The 23,447-nt window shown below is 40.3% G+C and overlaps 1 protein-coding gene across 1 annotated transcript in view; it reads left to right on the forward strand.

Annotated features, from left to right (window-relative positions):
* The window catches only part of DSG2 (desmoglein 2), a 439,785-nt gene that overhangs the window by 38,063 nt on the left and 378,275 nt on the right, over positions 1–23,447 (forward strand). The window contains exon 2 of the mRNA XM_069220070.1: positions 12,598–12,633. Within this exon, the coding sequence (XP_069076171.1) occupies positions 12,598–12,633 (36 nt within the window). The remainder of the gene's footprint in view (positions 1–12,597; positions 12,634–23,447) is intronic.

The following is a 23,447-nucleotide window of genomic DNA, read 5'->3' on the forward strand; positions in this document are numbered from 1 at the left end:
TAATCTGGATTAGACCGGTTTCTCTTGCCTGACGTACTGACAGATTACAAGACAAATGGTTGACAAGACTATTTTGCTGAACTAATGAAGTTAGTTGAATTATTGAAACTGATCATATTATCGAATTATGCCAATGCTTTAGAATGTATCCTGATGCAAATTTTGATTAGATTATGTTCATGGCATTTTCTGTGTAACTAATTGATGGTTATTAATTGATTAAGCTTTGAATTTATCACATGATTAGTATTGTAACCAAAAGGCAATAAAACTACTAAACGCATAGTAGAAGTGTGGTTACTCATGGCTGAAAGGTCATGGTGTGATGGTTATGACTTCTATTTGGTTAACAGAATAATGTTCTGTATAGTTATTGAATTATTGCGCAATTGAATTTCTGTGTAGCTTTGCTAAGATACTCCATGCGAATCAAAAGGTTCATCGACCTATACGCGTCACCTTGTAAGTTTACTTATTAAGGACAGTTCGAGCATCTTAGGTCTTACCTAAGACAGTGCGTGCACTGTCGCAGAGATATATCACCATTGGTTGGCTTCCTCATCACTCATTTGTTTGGTTTTTATTTGTCAGCAACAGCAGCTGGTTTCATTTTGCCGGTCGATCTGCTTTGGGAGAATTTTGGTTTCACAACGTTAGATTTACCACACTCAGAAGCAGCATCTTATTCTAAAACCCATCATTCATCGTTGCTTGTCCTGTTCCTTTCCCCATATTTGTCAACTTGATGCCCACTGCCTCTCCCCTTCCCACGTTGCATTGTTGCTTGCCCTCTCCCTTCCCATTTCTTGTTTACTCAATCTCTAGCTAACTTTAAAGTCCACTTTGAATGAAAGACACTTCCAATTTAGATATTGTTTTTTCCCCTTTTATAATCAGTTCCTCTCCAATTACTCAAAAAGGACATTACAATTTGCCTGTTGGTGTCACCAAATCTCCCCACTGGCTTGCTTTTCAAAAACTGGTTTGCACACGCAGCATGTGTAAAAAGTAGGGGTACTCTCTGCAGCAAGTGTTTGACGCCTTCACCTTTCCCACTTTAGAACAGAGGTAGCTCTAAACCCACATTCTTCTGTCTGCTTCTCATATAAATCAGGGTGAAGTACAAGTAAACAAACCACTAATCGAAAAAATTAGCATATTTTTAGAGGGCACTGTTAAGTTGACCCAACCTATCACTAGGGTTTAGAATTCCTATAGCCTGATACCCAGTACATATTGTTTGGGGTCAGGGACAACAAGGTTTAATGTTTATTTTGTCCTCCAGACACGTAGGCCTAATCCTCTGCAGCACAAACCCCTTTGCTGCCTGTTTACAGGAAAGGAAACAGTCTGCAGTGACAGTAATATTTGTGTCCATACATTAATGTTGTTCGTGCATGTATTTATAGTTCATTAATGCAAAGCCTTTTTTTAGGGTGAGCGCTCTAACAGTTGTAAGGTCACACTAAACTGCTGACAGTGGTTTTAGTAAAAAACATGCATACAGATGTTGGAGAAGTTTAACAATATAAGTCTACATATAATGCTCCCAGAATGCTCTCTGATTAGATGCAAATGTTTGCAAAAGCTTGTAAGCAAGATTGATGATTATTTGCTTTCAAAATAAAATGTTCAGCAAAATGCAAATAGGAAAAAAGAGTTTTGCTAAATTACTGTGAAATTTTAGGTACTATTTCTTTGAAGCATCATTTGGTTAAATGTTGATGCTTGCTAATATTTTCAAAAAAAGTATTCATAATGGAAAATCAGTGTAACCATTTTCAGCAAGATGGAAAGCATGAAAATAAACAAGCACTGGCAGAACCAACCGATCCAACATTGGTGGTCAGTCTTTTGGTTTGTCAATGCATGTCTTTTTTTTTTTTTTTACATGACTCTTGTAACACTTTATTGTTGTGGAAGCTGCTAGGCCCTCACCATTGTAACACACATTGGCAAAAAGAAAAATATGTTTAAAAAAATAACACATTGCCACAGTAGTTCCTGGCACTGAGCAAAACTACTTTGTGTGCCAATATGCTCCTTGTGGAAGAGCAGAATGCTGTCACTCACAGTAAAGCCAGCCAATAGATGGATAGAGAGAGAAAAAACATTTTAATAATAACAGAATGTCTTGGGTTACACCAGACCTAATTAGGGGCCAAATTCTTAAAGAAAATTACAAAAGTGCACCCATGGGGTATGTATTTGCTTTAGTGGCTTTCATGAATTCACACAAATTTACAGAAGTAGACCAGGAAGTCGTACTCCTACAAAATATTTGTGAACTGTATTTTAGAACGAGTAAATAAGCATGTTTAGATTTGCTCATGCGGAAATCTGTTGTGTTTACAAGTTCACTTTCCCTCCAACCACTTTTTTCCCCAACCCTGGAAGAATGCCCTTGTCAGGATTACATTTCCAACCTTTCTCTGTATGGGAAAAGATTGGGGCAGAGCTGGTGAAAATCCTTACAAATGTGAAAGGTAGTAGGTTTGCACAAACCCAAGGACATTCCAGCCCTGAAACTATTGCTTACTGTTTCCTCCAGCCCCAGTATATAGATGTGCTGAAAGGTGGCAAAATAAGGAAACTGCTAGAGTAGAGCTTGAAATTGCTCGTATTGAAGCCATACTTTAGTATTAGCCCTGGCGCAATCAGAGTGTCTGTTATGTTATCAGAGCTCTTGCATAATGAGATTGCTTCCATAATTTGTCACTGCACTACATGGCACCAAAATGACAAATAGATTTTTTTAACAGGACAAGTAGATTTATGAAGCAACCTGTCCCATGGTCAAGTAGATATTTTGTTAAATTCTACACTCCTGCCATCAGCATCCCATTGGCTTGTGAAAAGAGAAACCAATAAACAGGGAAAGTGCTTGGTGATGGAACCTTAAGATGTGAACAAGCTTGGGACATTCAAATAGAACACCCTGCAATCAATTGCTGTTGATGTTGGCTACATTGGACAATCAAAACAGCACTTATGTTTCCATCAGCCATGCTGCACAGCATCCGCATTGCTCTACAGCATGGCTACCAGCCATTGACCGTGCCAATAGCTCTTAAGTAGATGAGAATTATTGGCTTTGCAAACGCTTGTTATTATATGCACCTTTACAGTCTGAGTTAAGGCAGTGTTGGGCTCGGACATTGCAAGTTGTTTTTCTTTGAATTAGAGGTTTTGGTTGTGAGGTGACTTGTGATACTTTCCCCTGAAGCCCATAGTGCATCAGTACATAGACTCCGTCTTAGATTTTTTTTCCGCCATTGGGTTTGATGTGTTTTCTAGTCTTCAGAGACCAGTGAGCTCCAGAAGCTGAGAGTTTAGAAAATTTCAACATCAATGGTTTCTTCCACATGTGGGGTCCTCATGTGACTTCTGGCCACTTCATAAGAACATAAATGATGATTGATAGCTTTTGACCCATATTAAATCAAGAAGGCCAGGGCCATGTAGTATGAGAAAGATTTCTAGGGGGATGATATCGAGACCACACCATTTACATTCTGCAAAAACACCAAGGTCGTAATCAGGCCCTTAGTCTCTGCTTTGGGAGTCCACTCAGCATCCCCTATTGAAGAGCAAGAGTATCAAACCAATATACAGTGATGGAGGATTTATATTGATAATGTCTCCTGCCGCATCCTGGCACAGCCTACTTAAACTGCTGAGATCGATGTTAAAAAAGGCATCTTACCTTCAAAGAAGGATTTTCAGAGGCACTATGGTCTTTCCTAATTCCAAAGAAAAAGCATAGGGGAAACCCACACCACCATTGACACCGATGCCTGCACTCTAACAATCCCTAGATCAGTCTATCCATACAGATGAGTACCTTGTTGAAAACCAAGCATTCAGACTCGTACAAGGAACCTGTGCTTTTCAATGGTGGGGGATGGCCTTTGGCAGGATTAGAATGTGAACCCGCCAACTTTGGAACCACACCCTGTAAAACTCTCCCTGCCCAACGACCCAACTGCATATTGCACGGTTAGGCAACAAGTGGCAGGCCATTAGGTTAAACTCCTTGTGGAGTAAGAGGAACACGATTTTCCTATTGAGACACTTTCAAAAAGTGGGTAGTCTGTACAGTACATGTTGATTTTATTTTTTTTAAAGTAGAGGGAACATGTCACACCCCAAGTGGGACAAATATACATTGGCAACCTACATGGTTTCTTTTTCATTTTAGGATATCCAACTCCTTTGCCATGTGTGCAGTACATAAGAAAATGATCACTTGGCCACAAGGGATACACCTCCGACCGATAAGGAAAGATCAATGCCACGGGCAGTCTGGTGGCAGTAAGAGGTACCATGTAATGGTCAACTCTGCTGGTCTAATCTCAAACATATTACAGAAATGGTTAAGATCAGATAGAGGAGCTCATCAATCAACATCCAGAGGCACATGGTAAGAGAGGCAGAGAAATTGTATAACAGAGCAAAATTATTTCAAATGCCAGTATTGATGTGGCCGTGACCCCCCCTAAAACAGAGTCCTGCAAGACTAACACTAAGGTCCTTTTCTGCTAACACGCTTGGCTAAATGTATATGGCTTCAGCCATCAAGCCCAACGATACCTACTGTTCCTCTCCTTAACCTGGGAGCAGCTCTTCATCCCAGAAGTGGATTGCATGCTGGTAAAAACATAAAGAGGACAGAAATGGTGAAGGTTATTTCACGTGTCCACACATTGAGATTGAAATGGCAAGAAATCTCACCTCTGCTCCAACTGACACCCTGTTCTTGAGTCTTATGAGCGAATGATGACATTTCAGGAGCTGCTGCTTCTTTATAAGATGTTGTTTCGTCTGGCAGTAAGTCCAGTGTTAGACCTGACAGCCTTCGTGTGGTCATACCCCAACTTTTTTGCTTGCCTCCCTCCACTTTTCTGACACTTTGCTGGTTTTAGGACTCTGCACACTTAACCGCTGCTAACCAGTGCTAATGTGCAGATTCTCTCTCCGTTAAACATGGCAACATTAGTTCATCCTCAATTGGCATATCTGATTTACTTATAAGTCCTTAGTAAAGTGCACTACATGTGCCCAGGGCCTATACATTCAATGCTACTAGTGGACCTACAGCACTGATTGTACCAAACACGTAAGTAGCCCCTTAACCATGTCTCAGGCCTGCATTGCAAGGCCTGTGTGTGCAATTTCACTGCCACTTCGACTTGGCATTTATAAGTCCTTGCCAAGCCTCAAACTCCCCTTTTTAGGGTCGAGCCTGCGTTGCATGCGCTCGCGCATGCGTATCCCAGCGAGACACTTTAGTATTTAGAAAAGGGCTCGGAGCCCTGTCAACTTCACGTCAGTGTTTTTTATTGGTTCTTGGGCTTGCCTAATAAAATCTGCTTTCTTTCATTAGTCGAAGGCACGCATATGTCATGCCTTTTCCAGTAGCTAGCCCTCCTCGAGCGCAGCAACCAAGTACAGAAAACATGCGAGGCTCGCTGTTTTCCATCGGGCTCGTGGACTTCTTTTTCTCTAATTTACGAGCGCGATCTCGCTTGGCAGAAGTCGAGCGCTTTACATAATTAATTTAACTTTTTCGGGTTATTTACATAATGCACTTTTGCCTGATAGGTGAAAAGTCGGGTTAGGAGTTTACAACGCGATCAGCTCTAACATGAGCAAACGCGAGACCCGTTGCATTGTACATGCTTGTTCTACATATGTCACCTCTAAGGAAGGCCCTAGGTTACCCATAAGACAGGGTGCTATTTAGGTAAAAGGCAGTTATATGTACATGTGTTTTATATGTCCTGGTAGTGAAAAACTCCGAAATTTGTTTTCCACTGCTGTGAGCCCTTCTCCTTTCACAGACTAGCATTAGGACTGCCCTCGTATACTTTTTGGGTGGTAGATTCTGATCAGAAAGTGGTAACCAGGTCATATTTAGTATTTCCAGAATGGTAATAGAAAATCCTGCTTATTGGTGAGGTTGGATTTTATATTACTATTTTAGAAATACCACTTTTAGAAAGTGAGCATTTCTATGCACTTAAAACCACATGTGCCTTTCAGTCTTACTCCAGTCGACATCTGGCTCCGTTTTGCATTTCACCCAGACAATCACACACAGGACACTCAGTCACATCTGCAAACTGAATGGGTCTTCCTGGGCTGGAAGAGTGGAGGGCCTGACACTTGCATTTCAAAGGCCAGTGGCACACACAAAGGACTGATAACCCCCCCCCCCCCCAAACAAGGACCCTGGCAGGCAGGACTGGGCTGAAAGGGGAACTTGTGCACTTCAAAACGAGCCTTTGAAGTCTCCCCCACTTCAAAGGCATTTTTGGTATATAAACCGGTCTCTGACCTCACCAACTCAGACACTTCTGGACCTACACCTGCACCTTGTCAGAGGAGCTACCTGGCTGCCCAAAGGGCTCATCTGGACTGCTTTGCTGGGGAGGCCTGCTGCCCTGTAGGCCTCTGACCTTGCTGAAAGGACTCTGAAGTGCTCTCCAAGGCCTTGGATTGAGCTTGCCTCCTGTTTCTGAAGTCTCAGGGCCAACAAAGACTTCACCTCTTCAAGAAACTATTTGTGCATTGCAGATCAACGCAACACCTGCAGAAATCAACACAAAGCCTGCATTGTGGCTGAGAAATCGCTTCACAGCTGACCGGAAAAACGCAGCTCCGACTGGAAACTCGATGCAGCGCCTACCTTGCGATGGAAAATTCTACGCATTGCCTACTGGACTGACTTTCTTCCAGCGCGTCAAGGATTTTTGGTGCATCGTCCCTGGGTGTCAAAATAGCTCTGCATCGCAGTGAGGGAACCAAGACAGTGTGCCAAAAAACGATGCAAATCCATTGCGGCGTGGAAAGAAACAGCGCATTGTCTGTGCTGCGTCGGAAAATCCAACACAACACCTTATTTTTCCATGCATAAACCTCTTCTGCGGTCTCCGTGCATTGTTATTTTTGATGCGTCCCTAGTACTGTGTGTAGCACAGAAACAACTGTTCATTGCTAAGGATTGAGATTCTTGGAAACCTTTTAAAAGTGATATTTCAACTTGTGCTTGTTGGATTTTTGTCATTTTAACCTTGTTATTCAGATGCCTATTATCTATTTTTGTAACCCTGTGTGGTGTCTGTTTGTAGTGTTTTCAGTGTTACTGTATGATTTATTGGACCAATATTTTCCACATTGCCTTCTAAGTTAAGCCTGACTGCTCAGTGCCAAGCTGCCAGAGGGTGGGCACAAGATAATTTGGATTGTGTTGCCAGTGGGTGGGCCCTAGGATTGTGGTCCCTACTTGGACCAGGGTGTATACCTCTGCCAAATAGAGACCCCATTTCTAACAACCAATAATTAGGCTGTTGGCAACGATAGCAAATGGTATTGCTGTAGTACCAAATGTTTGTCTGCACAAGCGCCCTCTCCTTGCAAGACAGTGATCACAAGAGATTGGTCAATGAAATGATCTGATATATTTTGCGCCAAGGGTTTGTTTCCAACTGCAGTGATGGAACACCAAGAGCTTGTTACTGGGTAGGTCATTCCTTGAGCCCCCTGCTGCCAATGAGCATCAACAAAGATGGTTTTCTCACAGGGTGGGGAGCACACATGGGCCTGCTCGCACATCAGTGTACTAGAACTGTTGTCAGTTCAGCTAGCACTTCAAGAACTTTGAAAACTGATTTGTAACAAAACAGTACTCATTCGCACATACAACATGACTACTATGTAGTAGCTGCAAAATAAAGAGGGTTCACATTCTCCACAGTTCACACTATCTTGAAGAATCTAGCATTGGGCCATTCATCGTCAGGCCCTTCTCTGGGGGGGTGGACATGACTGCGTATCTGCTCAAAAGGATGCATCAGCAAACATGAACATGCAAAATATACATTCAGGTAATCCAACAATACGTCCACCACTGGTAGTAGATCTGATCAGGTACATTTCCTCTACTACTACTCATTCTGTATTTAGTGAGGAAAATTGGGCATAATCTAGTAAAGCTTATTTTGTAGTACCCACCGGAGAAAAGCATATGTGCTCCTTGCTGCTCTGGATATGCCCCGCATCCCCACAAGAAGCTGGCCACACTTTCAGACCTCCTGACACAGCATCACAGCTAGCTGCAGTGTAGTGTGCCAGTGTTTGGGCACTGAATCTTGCCATTGGATACCAGAAGTCTTAAAATTAGGGTGCTGTGTACTCACAGAAGAGTGAATCCAAATTTTGAAAGGAAGCCAGAAAGTCCAGTACGAGGACTTGCTTAGCCGACAAATGGAAACAATGTTTACACTATTAAAAGAATATCATTAAACAGCCTCTACCAGCGTTAGTGCAAGAAAACATCTATTACCTTTAGTGCAAGATATCATCTGTCTTACCTACTACACCTATAATAGGAAGGGCTAACCTACTCTTCCATAGAAGTACACCTAGTCACGGTTGTAGCATACCTACAAAAAGTCAGTTTTCAAGATATTTATTGTTAATGGCTGCATTAAAGGCAATACAAAAATTCCCTCTGCATACCCACCCCACATACAGAGTGCAACCAGCTCCTTCATGGTGCTTCAGCAATGTTGTTTACAGCACAACAACATTCCATTTGAGCCATTACACTTACCAACTGCGATTTCTTTTTTTTTGTTTGTTTTTTAAATAGGGAAGTGGCTTTCCTCATTGCAATATTTTTCTCTACATTGAGACAATGACCCTTAAGCCCTAACAGTAGCGGAGAAATTTTTTCAAGTGCACAAAGATCAGACCATCTTTAGAAAACTCCCTTGATTCCTGCCTATAGCTGTCTCCCCTTTCCACATCAGTCGAACTATTGGTCTAGTACAGTTTTTCCTCCAACCTCAATCGGTTTCAGAATAGCCTCACACTCTCTAGATGTTTAAAAACAAAAAAAACGCTATGTATTACAGTGACTGCCAAAGCATTTAAAAAGACCAAGCAGCTCTTTGAAGCCTTTGGCCTGCCCCACCTTGGAAAACCAATTTCCAAAGCGGGCCTTGTCTGATGGAGAGTTAGATGTATTCAAGTTTGCTATGCCATAACCAGCAACACACTATGCTCTGTGCAAAGGGCACATTCAGCATGGTGAAAGGGATCCTCTGTATCTTTCCTGGGCATCTTTCAAACGTATGTAAAACAACAACGGGTCTACGATGAACACTTTTGCTAAGCATTACTTTGCAGACATTCACCCAGACGAGAGACGCATAATGGGCAAACCGTATTTAAAACTTTGTTCCATATAGCTTCCACTTTTATTTGCAAGCCATTGCATTAGGGACAATCAGGATTTTAATCTATGCAGAACATCATTTTGCAGATTGCAGTACTGTATATTCACATGCTACTCCCCACCTCCACGGATGCGAGCTGTAACCACTATTATTGTTGAAATGCATATTTATATATCATTAAATCAGTACACATAGTCTTTACTAGTTTGCATATCTACACCATCTTGATCTAACCTACTAAAGAAAAATAATCTAAGGCGGAGTTTATTTTCTTGTGCATTGTGTGTTTCACTTCTGATATCATGAGTCACTGCAAAACTAAAAAATCTGCTTCAAAGACAAACATGCAACTTCCGTGCTCAGAATTAGATGACAGGGGAGCATGTTTAACCACAGCACTATAAGGTACAAACTGATTGGTACAAGTAATGATTTCCTTACATTTCTTGTTCTAACAAAACACATTCACTTTCAAATATGTTTTAAACATATTTAAAAAAAAATGTTTCTCTTAGTTTTATCACAAAGAGCGACCATAGCAATCTGGGAGACGAACAGAAAGGCCAGTGGAAGAAGGAAAGAAATGGCAGGCAGAAAGGTGCCGGTAGAGCAATCTATTTGCCAATGCACACCAACATGGGTTTTGATTGTTTCCGGCACTTTCACCATAAGTTTTCAGGAGTCTATATAGTTTTTACTGGTCAACAGTGCCTCTGTGGTTGTGCCTCTGCCCCTCTAGGTGGAATATATATATAATATATATTCTAGTGTTCCAGATTGGTCTAGCAGTGCCTTCCAACAAAAGGGCTTAGATCATGCCTGAGTTGACTTTCTATATTTAATTCCAGTTTGCTTAACAGTGCCTACAGTTGTTGGGTCTTTGTTGCTCTAGAATGGACCCCATATAATACTGTGATTGTTTAACCATGCCATGGGATTGATTCTCTGTGTGTGGCTGTTAGGATAATATGGTATGTCGTCCTTCTCTACTTCCTAGTAATAGCATAGACACGCCAAACAGAAGTCTGGTATTCCTTGGGTTACACTTCTTTTGCTTCTGGATCTACCCCTTAGACTAAGTTAACCTTAGTGGTCTTGCTGAACCATCTCTGCTTGGACCTTATTAACTGAGGAGACATTTTCCTATTGGTGTGTACCCTCATTAGACCAGCTTCCTTGCCATTCCTTAATGAGGTCCAGCTAAGAAATAATGGATGACTCGCTCCTGTTTCCTCGTGTATACCTTTTATGAACCTTTTGCATGCATCTCAGCAGTGTCAGATTAGCATGTCATGACCAGACCACATTTCTTGACATCGCGTTGAACCCCACCCCCTTTGCTTAGGCTGCACACCATTCCAGCCAGATAGACACGTCTGCTTTGTAACTTGAGTCCCACAGCGCAATTCTAGCTGCGATTATTTGATGTGTAAGTACCAGAGAACATCACGTTTGTGTTTTCCACATTACAAAGATGAAAATTATTACCTACAATCAAAATTCCTATTTTGTGAGTTTTAACCACCTTCTCAATGGCCAACCTTATGTTTTCTCCCGTTTGACAGCCATGTTTCTACCTCCTATGCCTAAATTTACTACTGTGGAAAGTACAATCTGCTGGCAGTCACAACTGCACCTTCAAGCGTCGACATATCTATTTTCTTTGAATCGGGATTTGCACCTAAATAGCTTATTCCTGGCTTGTGGCCCAATAACCCACATCGTCAGTGGACAGACAATTCAGGTGTCTCACAAAAATGGATGTATTTATTTCTCCAAAATAATCCCTCTATTTGATTGTCCAGTGAGAGAGGAATGAATTGTATAAGTTTCGCAACCGAAACAGTAATAATTTAAGCATTTAAACACTGCACGTGAGGTGGTAGAAGAGTGGCATTGAAGCTCTGATCACCTAGTTTTGCAAATCGGAAAAAATATCCCTTCTCTCCACTGTTTTCACCCATATCATCCTCTTTTATACTTGAAAGCAGGAATCCATGAGTTCAGAGTTCCAAATTAAATAGGAGAGTGAGGCATTATTACACAGCATCAGCGCATTCTTGAATTGATGAAACGGTCTACTGTGGTATTTGAGTTTTTAGGCTGCAAAAATGGAGCACAGTTGTCACTGGAATGTTGGACACTATGAGAAGAAACTTGAAGCAATTAGCGCCTATATGTGACTTCATATGCTGAAGATATCAAAGCAGCCATAAAAATGTAAAAAATAAAAATAAAAAAAAATGTGCACTTGTATAGCGCACTACTCACCAGTTAGGGTCTCAAGGCGCTGTACTCATACCGCTATGGAACCCCTCGTGGCTTTTCCCTGTGAGGTGCCCACTCCTGGGCACCCCCAGGGTGAAGCCAGGCATCCAAGCGCTGTTGGGGCCATTGTGGAGATTAAGCGAGATATTGCCCAGAGTTGCAGAGTGGGACCCATGAATTAGATTAGGCACCGAGGCGAGAATTATCTGGTCAAGGGGAATTGAGCCCAAGACCTGCCGAAGCGGGACTTGAACCCTGGTCTTGAGCCAGATCTCTGCTTCAGGGTCTGCCGCTCTAACCATTGAGCCACACTTCTCCAGGCCTCGCCCTACCTTCTTAAGCCTTTTTATGAGTTAAAAACCTTTGTGGTTTTTTATTGTGTCCACTCGGTGCTTAAGATAATCCTTTTGTTCTGCGAGTTTCTGGCCCGTTAGAACCCAAAATATTTCAAGCAGTGTGAAGCAAGGGAGGTAGTGTGTTTAAAATAGACATTTCAGGTTGGGAGCTGCTGAAATATGAAACTGTTTCATGTTCATATTTTCCTCCTTAGTCTCCTCCACTTATCGCAACTCTTACGTAACCCAGAGTTGTTTTCTGTGTTTTCCTCTCTGCATTGAGAAACACAAGGCAAGAGTTTGATAAGCTACTTGCGTACATTTTGAGTACCATTTATTCGTCATGAATTAGTTTAATTATAAGAATGTAACGACAGAAATGCGCAGATTACCAGAAAAAAGTGGATTTCATTAAAAAAAAAATGTTTTCATCTGAATTCAATAGCACGCTGTCTTAAAAATGCCTCTGAAACTATGACCATTTTAACAAACAAGTAAACTTTGGAAGGAATCAGCCTTATGAAATTTGCAGTGAAACCTCAAGCCTTGAAACCTCAGTTTATACGATCTGTTCTTGCATGTCCATTTTGTTCATCATATTTACTGACTTTTATTTTCCTCCGGACATGCACTTCATCAGATGCCTGTTAATGCTATCATGTCGAAAATAATAACGATCTTATTGATTATAAGTAGATGTTTTTGATGTATGGACTTATTTTAAAGTAATTGCTGTTTGTTTTTACCAGGTGTGTTTCGAGGTTGGATTCGGACTTCATTGGCAGGTAAGATTTATGTATTTTTCTTCAGTCTCTGGGAAGGTGGCAAATTCACTGTTGTGAGGGTCACACACCAAGCAATGTTGCAACCAGTCTTAAAATGTAATCTAACCAGATTTCATCAAAGTATTGTTCACGATGTTTTTTTTTTTTTTTTACTGCTTGGTTCTTTTAAACTTGCTATTTTTAAAAAAAAATCCAAGTATTGTAACTAAAAGTAAATTGTTAGGATAATTATTACTAGACTAAAGCAGCTTTAACTCGGTTTCTCTTGAAGTGTACTCTGCTACTTTACTTTATGATTAGGTCTTTGCTGATACTTGCCTTCAGTTGTCTTTGCCTTATTTTTATTTTATGTGATCGGATAAATATTGTTGTACTTTTTTTCCAAAACCTCATTGTTAACTGCTGGGAATACATTACAACGCCAAAATCCTTTTAAACATAAATTGCATTTCTAGGTCAGTCACATGACAACACAGGAAAACAAGCATTTGCAATGCAATAGGTCTCACATTTGTGAGAGTTACAGCTATTGGCGTTGTAAATGACAATGTCTTTTACCTATGTGTTTTGGTTTGGAGTGTAGTGGATGTAAGCCAGGTGCTACAGCAACCCTCTCAGGCCTGTTGCTGCAAGGCAGAGGACATAACAAGGTCGACATCTTGGGAGCGTTTTTGCCTCTTTCCTACAGACTGCCTGTGATACTCTAGAGATGCAACACTTAAAGTGTGTTTACCTAAACTTTTATAGTACCAAACAAGCCACAAAGAGGCACCTTTGTAGCATTTAAACCGGAGAATGAGGGGGTCGAAAGAGTTAGGAGCAAAGAAAAACATAGACTGTATGCAAAGAGAATAAACGAAGAGGCAGCTTAACTGCAAATGAATCATAACGATTTTGTTAAGAAGGGCACCTGCTTTTTAGAATAATGAAATGGCAGAACCTGTGTTACCAAGTGCTATATTAATAAAACAAGCTATTCCCAGAGTGCACCAACACGCCAGATCCCTGGGGAAAAGGTTGTAGCGTAAGGGCCAGAGCTGCAGACCTTGGAGTTGGGGAACATGGTTCGAGTCTTGGCACCGGCTCAACAGCTTGTGATACTGGGCAAATCCCGTAATCTCCCCTTGCTACCAAAAATGAATGTGTTCTTGTATAAGATAACCGGTGCTCATGTAGGGCTCTGTAATACATTTGTATTGAGTTCACGCTATATAAAACTGCAAAAAAAAATAAAGCGCTCCAATACCTTCATGTCAAATATGCACTACATAAAACTGGAAAAAAATAAATAAATAAAAAGGCCCGCAGACATCGCAAGGAAACAAGATGCCCGAAACGAAGGAAGCCGAAAAAAACATACAGCCATGGACAAAGTGGCGAGGCAAAAGAAAAAATAGTGCGCTGACACGGAGGTACCTTCAAGATTGGGCAATAATCCATGTAACAGGGCCAATCTCCAAGACAGTAACAGAACAGCCTGAAGGCAGGACAAACATTAAGCATTTACCAACGGCATCAAGGGATTTTTGAAAGGCAGGCCCAGGAACGAATGAAAGTGGTGGGCGTGAGATGGGTGTGGTTAAAGCCCGCAGAATAGATTACACCATGTTGAAGAGCAGCTCTTGAGCGCTGCTATGCTGAATCATTAGGGTCCTTACCACAGCGCGTCTGTGTCAAGTACATTGAAGCATAAAACAAAACAAGTTGAAACATATTACCTTTTGGTTTAGGCAGACAGGTCGCAAAACCGCATATGTACATAGTTCAAATTCTATTTACTTGCAGTGCTCCTGCTTGACCCTACAGTGTCGTATCATTCAAGGTTCAGAAGATAGGACCAGAAGTAGAAAAGAAAAACTTTAGAATTGTTTTCCTGCTAGTGTCAGTCAGTGGCTTTGTTGCTGGTCCTTTTCACGTGTTATACCCCACATCATGGAGATTGTGACCAGACAAGGACCAGTAGTGGGTTTAATATGCTGAAGAATTCCTCACTACAATTAGTGCAAGCAGACAAATAAGGGATGCAAGTTCCTGTCTAATGGAAAAAAAAAAAAAATGAATGTGGGCACTGTTTTGATGTATTCTGGCTGGTTGCTGGGCAAATAAATCTTGCATCAATTAAAACGTTTTGGGGCTTGTTTTCTGTCTTCTTAATTAGATTTTAAGGATGTAGTTTCATGTGCAAAATGTTTTTAAGAGATGTCCGAAAATTGAGATGAAGTTCTTTTTTCCCCCCCATTATCTTCAAATTCCACATAGATCTTTCCTTTAGTAATTTAATATGGCAAAGTTCCAAATTGCTGATTCCCCCCGCCCCCCCCCTTTTGTTTTTTATTTTTTTATTTTTTTTTAAGGTGAGACAGTTTGTTTTAAAATATTTGCCAGCTTATCATAGTGTGATAATTCTGCACAGGGTTATTCCAAGGCACTCTCACTAACGCCATCTCTTGTTTGATGAGCCCCAATCAGGTCCTTTAGTGGTTGTACAGCTATACTGTGGATATTCCTTACCCAGCACAATTCGTTCTTGACTTTAGTCTAAGTTGAGGGCATTGGAGTGTGAATAGAATCTGACCAGTACTGACAAATGGCCCAATAATTATGGTGCCTAATTTATCATTACGATAAGGTCTAGGATGTCACCTTCCAAGTTGTCACTGTCCCGACATAATGGTGCAGGTCATGGTTTCCTAAGAAAGACGCACAAAGGAGGTTTCCAGTCTTTTTGTCCTGCCCCCAGAGGGGGTTGAATTTCCCTTGATAATGTGTTCTTTGTTAGCCACTGGCTGATTTGTTATGTATTCTGTGCTATCATCTGTGAAACACTTATTTTTGATCTGAACAATCTTGCACCATTTGCAGCCTTCCTGCCTCAATAATCTACCATGCTTGTTTGCTCCTCTGCAAACCTTGTGCTGTATGAATTCATACAGGCAAGGCACAGGTCTATGAAGTTTGGAACTGGGGATAAACCATGCCCACAGTGGCAAAGGGCAGGATCCGGGGGGGATTGTCTGTATCTGTACCATGAGAGCCAAATCATATTTGCAGATAGCTGTTTTTTTTAAGGATGTTGGATATTGTAATTCTACAGCTACGTAGAATGTTCTTTGGTCATTCCTAGGTAAGGACAGCACTTTTGAGTCGATTTCAATGGAATAATATTTCTTCCATATATCATTGCAGGAGCACAGATAGTCTAATTAAGTTACACTGCCTGGCCCCCAGAGGTGATCTTGAGAGTGGTTTGATTATTGGTATAAGTAAGCTGCAATTTTTCATTTTAAAACACATAGGAAATAAACATTCAGAATTATTCTTAATATGGCGTCAATTAGTTGATTTTAGGTCTAAAGATTTATTTTTCTCATTTGTTCTCAAGCTTTATAAACAAATTACAGAACACTGCATGAAGCAAGTCACAAAATCTATCCCTATTCTAATATACTAAACTCATAAGAGCATACGTTTTAGCAGTCTAGCCAGAATAGTTATCAGCACTCACGAAGAATACTGTTACAGAATTAGTCTCGGCAGAAAGCAATTAAATGTGTCCAGCTGAGTCCGAGATAAAGAGTTCCTGCATCTCAAACTGTTCGTGAAAAGGAGTGAAGCAGTTGTCCATACCTTCCACTTTCCCTGGAAATGTTTGTACATTGCAATGAACTTTTACAAATTTGCAACAATTATCTCAAACATTAGCTCATAGCCAATCAGCTGTCGCGTATGCTAGTCTGTATGTGTCGTCTTCAGCTTGAGGTCGCAGATGAAAAATAGAATCATACTCCCTTTTACACATTTGTTTCATCACAAGTCTACTAAGGATACATCATAAAATATTCTCTCATGCTTGACTCTGTAGAAAACAAGACCCTTGCATGCATTTATAATGCATTCCAAGTTCATAATTTCCCTTCCCATGCGTTTCCACACTATAAACTTATTCATAAAGAAGTAAGTCTTGTTAATTTAGCAACGGTCAACATTCCAATAGCAGATTAGTTAGATAGAACAGAAGTAAACGGTGTAGCTTTCATTGTTTTAGCAGGATATACATGTCATGCAGAGGCCATGCTAAGGTTATGATAGAAACCTATCTCTTCAATTGAAGCATGCTGGAATTCAATATTATCAATTCAAAAAGGTTTTTTTTAAATGCCGCTTCTGGTTATGCTTGGTTTTCACTCATTCCAAGTTATCAATTAGTTGAATCTGGCTTCAATAAATCACTCTACGTTCCACCCTTTGATGGTTTGGAACCATCACAACCCATTCACAAAATTAATTTTGTTACATTTCACTTATCTTCTTCAGTATCATGTATTTTTCTTTTCAAATTTTCTTTTTATTTTAGTCTCTTATATTCTTCATTCACCCTGTCACTTAATTCTAAATCTTTTCATTCTTCTTTTCATGCTGCTAGCTTTCTTTTGAACTAATATTCATTTTTATCACCTAATAGACAGCTAAAGTATATAGGAAGCAAGCCAGTACTTCTAACACAGGATCTTATATTGTTTTTTAGGTTACCTACACCTATTGTCTTTAGCCAAGTAGCTATAGTAATGAATCCCTTATTGAAACTTTAAACTATACTAGTGTTTTCTAAAGGTTCAATATCTGAGCTTCAAACAGATGTTATTTTCACAACCTACAATCATTCTACTCTCATGAGGTATGTATATACAACAATTTTCAATCTTTAACATCTTTCAGACTCCACCTTCCTCACCTAGTAAGATATCTAATGCATAGTGATTTTGTAAAACCATAGATCTAACCACTACAAGCTCAGCGTTTCTATTAATAAGGCGTAAGAAGTACTACTTGCCAACCTATCAGCTACTGTTGAAAGCTTTCTAATTTTCTCATCATTTAAAATCACTCCTACAGCAGGTATAATTGCTCCAAGTATGTCTCCTACTAGTTGCGTTCCCTCATTTACAATACGTGAGTATCTTACGTGTGCTGGTGTCATTGTTAATGCTTGTAGGCTTTGTACATGATACATCTTTGGAAATAGTAACCCTATTAACAAATACCTTCCCAAAATGCAGGCAACCTAAAATATGCATTTTCTCCACAAATGAAGTAAACTCCAAGTATAATAGGATCATCGTCTTGTAATATTTGCCAAGATCCTCCAGACAATTCAAATACATGCTCACAATTACTATTTAGCTGGTGTCTTTCTTTTACTGATGCTTCTTTTAAACACACATCATTTCTCTTTGTGTCTCTTATCTAACTTTATTTTAGGTACAGGCCTTTCCTTCCTGAATTCATCCTCTTCTTTTCTCCAAACATTCTCCTGAACATCCTCTCCTTTGTACACACTTTTTGAAAATTGTTAATTTCCCCCATCTTGCATCATAATAAAACCTTTTTCTTGTGAATTCATTAAGCATCTTAAATTCTATTCATGAGCTTTGACAGTGTTAACACAAAGAAAATGTCTAAAGTAAAACTTTGCAGTCTCCATGTCTTTAGCTTGTTGATGTAGATTCCTGCTTTTTATTAGTGCTAACTTAGAGAGCACCATATCAAAATTAAAATAATATTCAAAATGCCATTGCCTATATACTAAACGAAGAAGAATATTACAAGAGGCAGCATGTGAAAATAGAATGTGATGCTAAGTAGCTTATTCTTCAGCAAATTATGTTGTCATATGTGCACACACATAACAGTTCTTAACTTCTAAAGCCTTATTGTATTCTTGCCCTAATCTAAAATAAACATTAATTGAATAATCTTAATTCATGTAGTCTACAAATAATGTTTTTAAATCATCTCCATCTAAAACTGGTTTCTGTGTTGCGTTTACATACTCTACTATAGGTTTTTCTGTCTCTGGTGTAAAATGTATAACTAATACTATTGCTATGCCCACTAATATTATAACTGTCAGTAAAGTTTCTAGAAACATTTTGCACCTAGTTCTATTGGCATTACACACATTGTCGCTAACATCGAATGTATTTCCAATAAAAAGAATATAACTGCAATATAACTGGTAAAGTTGAACAATTCAAATTCTTTTTCAGGGTAGTTTCTTCAAGTAAATCTTATTTCTTTTTATTCAATTTTCTTTTTCTTCTTTTTAATCTTATTCTTGTTAATGAAAATATGATCTTCGTATAGACAACCCTTAACGCTACTCTGTACTCTTGTAAAATGTCATCCCTATTTATTAACTGCTCCCTCAGCCATCGGTACCCTTCTTATCTTCTTTTCTAATTTAACTATTTTATTAGTCTTTTTATTATCTAACAATACAAGTAATCTATCAGTCTCTGAATTTCTCAGGTTCTATAATTTCAGTAAAAACTGTATTTCTGTAGTTAAGGACTTTCAAGGAGGCTCTGGCAGTTCTTTGCTATAATCAAGTAAATCAGAAATTGGGCTGTTCAAAGTTTGGCTCACATAATATGTCCATTGAGGTGATGAGTATCTTCAACTTGGTACTCTAGTTCTTTTTGATCTTTTGAGTGTGTTTGGTTCTTCTTCTGTATCACTGATACCACTGGACTCTGTTTCTTCTCTGATTATCGGTGTAGTGATTCAGCTGACACACTGAACCTTATTTTCTTTCTACTGTAAACGTTTGGCCATTTTTTGATGCAGGCATCAGCTCTTGTCTGTACTCCAGAACGTGTTCCTTCTTCTGAATCAACAAACTTCTCTGTTTTCTGAAGCATATTCAGAAGTTGCTTCACATGTTTGTATTACCAGGTCTTCTCCAGAGTCACTTTATGAGATTTCTTTCAGTTGGACCTCTTCACATGTCAGATTCTTCGCCTTTCTTCTTCTTGCTGTCTCTGATCACGGTCTTTTTCTTGAGTGTCTTCTCATACAACATGCAGTGGTACGTACACCAGTGGTCTTTCTTCTTAACGGTCTCTCGTTCTTTGGGTGTGTGATGCATGCACCCAATTCGGGATCCCAGCTCATTTAACTGCAGTATTTGTGATTAGAATCACCTGATAGGGGCCTTTCCAGTGTGGCTCTAGACAGGACTTTCTCATGTGTTTTTTAAGCTGAACCCAGTCACCAGGACCGAGGTCATGGCACTGCTCCTGTTTTGGATTTGCAGTAGCTGCTTCAGCCTGTCGAGAGATGTAATGCACCACACCAGGCAATCCCTTACAGTAATCGAGTATCATGTCATCTTTAATATTCACAAATGCATTTGCTGGAGCTCGGGTAGCCTAATAGCTGTCCCCATTAGGATCTCCTGGGGTGACAAACTGGTCTTCCTGTCAGTTGTACTTTGTAGACTCATCGGAAATAAAGGTAAAGCATCAAGCCATTACAAATTAGTGAAAGCACACACATTTGCCACTCTTGATTTGATATTACCGTTTAATTGCTCCAACATTCCAGAAGCCTTTGGATGATATCAGCATTGGAGCTTCTGTTCAACCTGTAATGCTGCATGTAACATTTTTATTATCTCACTATTGAAGGGAGTACCTCAATCAGATTTCAGAGAGACAGGCATGCCATATATTGGAATAAGTTTCCTCAACTGCTACAGTGAGACAATCATTTCTTCTGGTTGGATACGGGTCCACCCACCTTTCGAAAATACAGATAATTACCAAAACCTATTTTAACCCATTGCAAGTAGGCATTTCAATGAAATCCATTTGTATCTGGTTAAAGGATCCTCCTGCTCTCCCTACGTGACTAAATGTAATTTGTATTCATCTGCCTTCACACATTTGTTGACATGTCACACATCGATGACACACTTCTTCTGCTTGTGCTCTGAATCTGGGATTAAACTAGAACTTCGTGGAGGTATGAATCATACCGTTCCTTTCTAAATGAGTCTGGCCATGGAAAAGTCTGGTCATTGGGTAACAAACGGTCTGGCATTACTGTTATTCCATCTACTGAAACCCATTCTTCATTTTCATCCATTGTACATCCTGCTGTGATCCAGCTTTGCTTTTCTGATTCAGGAGCATGTTCTTGCGTTCTTCTCAATTCATCCCAATTGTCTGCCATTCTCAACATCATGGAAAAGATATTTTCACTTTGGTTTTCATTCGTGAATGAGTTGTTGAATGCGCAGGCCACAATTGCACAATAGCGTGTCACTTCATCACCATATCTGTTGCCAAATGTCACATAACTATTGTCACTCCTGTGTGCTGCACACTTGATGTCAGCAATTTTAGTTGGGATTTACAAAGCCTCCAAAAGTCTATTCACAATCAGATCATTTTGAATGGGTGATCCAGATGAGGTAATGAAACCTCTATGAGACCATAATTGGCCAAAATCATGGACAACACTAAATCCATATTGGCTATCTGTGAACATAGTCGCTCTCATTTGTCTTGTCAAGCTGCAAGCTTTCGTAAGTGCAATTAAATCTGGAACTTGCACTGAGGAAACACCATAAAGCTCCAATCGCTTCTTCAATTGTGCAGACTACATAAGCTGCTCTTAGGAAACCCTTATTTGTTCTTATGCATGAGCTAGCCACAAATAAAATATAATCAAGACCAGTTAAAGGCTAATCTTTTATGTCTGGTCTGTGTTTGGGGCATAGGTCTGTAACATCCAGACAATCATGTTCGAAATTATGAGATTTTTCTTCCTCTGCAATGGGCAGCAATGTGGTAGGATTCAATATCTGACAGCTTTTCAGCACAATATTGCTTCCCACCAAAATGTGCTGCTCGTATTGTGTTGCTCGTATTGTGTCAATCTAGTTTCAGTCAAATGCTGGGTCTTAGCAATACTTCTATACACTGAGGGACCATTACAGTTCAAGGATATCCACCACCATGTGTTCACATTTTTCAAGACTCACACTTACTGCAGCTACTGCTTTAAGATGGCCAGGCAAAGCGGCGACTACAGGATGAAGAGTAACCGAGAGGTAAGTGACAGGCTCCATGGATTTGAGTTAGCACTGAGAGAACGCAGCCCTCTAACTGAAGAACAGTATGAAATGCTTGGTGTAATCTGGCGTTCCCAGTGCCGGGGCACATCAGAGACTTTCTCTCCACTTTAGGAACGCTTTTTAATGCATTTGTTGTTCCATGGAATCTGATCTGGTACATCCTTGTGTGTCCGTTTCACAAAGGTTTTGCCACCAGGGAAAAGTTAGGTATCTACTTCAAAATAACAACCGTCCATTCCCAAAAACATCCTGACATCTCTCTGTGTTCTAGGCAAGCTCATTTTCAAGATTGCTTCAGATTTCTCGTTCCTGTCTTAATTGCATATCCTAAGTAGTGGACCTCTGTTTGATAATATTGGAATTTTTTTATGTGATACTATGTCCGTTCTCTGCCAAATGATTTAGTAATGCAGTGATGCCAGTTTTGCAAGATTCGCTTGTCCTTGGTGCAATCAGAAGGTCATCAATGTATCGGACCAAAACTGAATTTCGGGGTAGATTCAGTGATTCCAAATTCTTTTTCAAAATGTGGTTAAAAATTGAGGGAGATTAAGTGTACCCTCGTGGGACACAACACCAAGCTAATAGTTTCTTTCAGGAACATGAAAGAGCACATACTGACTGTATTCATGCAAAGGAATAGAGAAGAAAGCTTGACAGATCAGTCAGTGAAAACCATTCAGCTGTGCATGGAGTCTGATGAAGTATTGTGACTGAATTCGGTTCCACAGGACAGCATGGGATTATGTCGTCTTTCACCTTTCGTAACTCTTGCACTATTCTAAACTTGCCATTAGGCTTCCACAGTCCGATAATTGGCTAGTTTCATGGTCTCCCAATTATTTCTCTCAAGATGCCTTATTCTAACAAATCGTTTTATTAAGGGTGTTATTCCCTCTGTCACTTTTGGTGTCATGTGATAAGGCAGTGTTTTGGGGAAAACTGCGTCTGGTCTTTGTAGGAGGCTGGACTGGCTTGTAGGGGGTACCAAGGGGTACTTACACTTTGCACCAGGCCCAGGTATCCCTTATTAGTGTAGAGGGGTATCTAGCAGCTTAGGCTGATAGAAAAGGTAGCTTAGCAGAGCAGCTTAGGCTGAACTAGGAGACGAGTGAAGCTCCTACAGTACCACTAGTGTCACTTCCACAATATCATAAGAAAACACAATACACAGATATACTAAAAATAAAGGTACTTTATTTTTATGACAATATGCCAAAGTATCTCAGTGAGTACCCTCAGTATGAGGATAGCAAATATACACAAGATATATGTACACAATACCAAAATATGCAGTAATAGCAATAGAAAACAGTGCAAACAATGTATAGTCACAATAGAATGCAATGGGGGCACATAGGGATAGGGGCAACACAAACCATATACTCTAGAAGTGGAATGCGAACCACGAATGGACCCCAAACCTATGTGACCTTGTAGAGGGTCGCTGGGACTGTAAGAAAACAGTGAGGGTTAGAAAAAATAGCCCACCCCAAGACCCTGAAAAGTGGGTGCAAAGTGCACCTAAGTTCCCAAAGAGCACAGAGGTAGTGATAGGGGAATTCTGCAAGGAAGACCAACACCAGCAATGCAACAACGATGGATTTCCTGACGAGAGTGCCTGTGGAACAAGGGGACCAAGTCCAAAAGTCACGATCAAGTCGGGAGTGGGCAGATGCCCAGGAAATGCCAGCTGTGGGTGCAAAGAAGCTGCCACCGGACGGTAGAAGCTGTGGATTCTGCAAGAACAACAAGGGCTAGAAACTTCCCCTTTGGAGGATGGATGTCCCACGTCGTGGAGAGTCGTGCAGAGGTGTTTCCGTGCAGAAAGACTGCAAACAAGCCTTGCTAGCTGCAAGGGTCGCGGTTAGGGTTTTTGGATGCTGCTGTG

Source organism: Pleurodeles waltl, chromosome 2_2, assembly GCF_031143425.1.
Source record: "Pleurodeles waltl isolate 20211129_DDA chromosome 2_2, aPleWal1.hap1.20221129, whole genome shotgun sequence".
NCBI lineage: Eukaryota > Metazoa > Chordata > Amphibia > Caudata > Salamandridae > Pleurodeles > Pleurodeles waltl.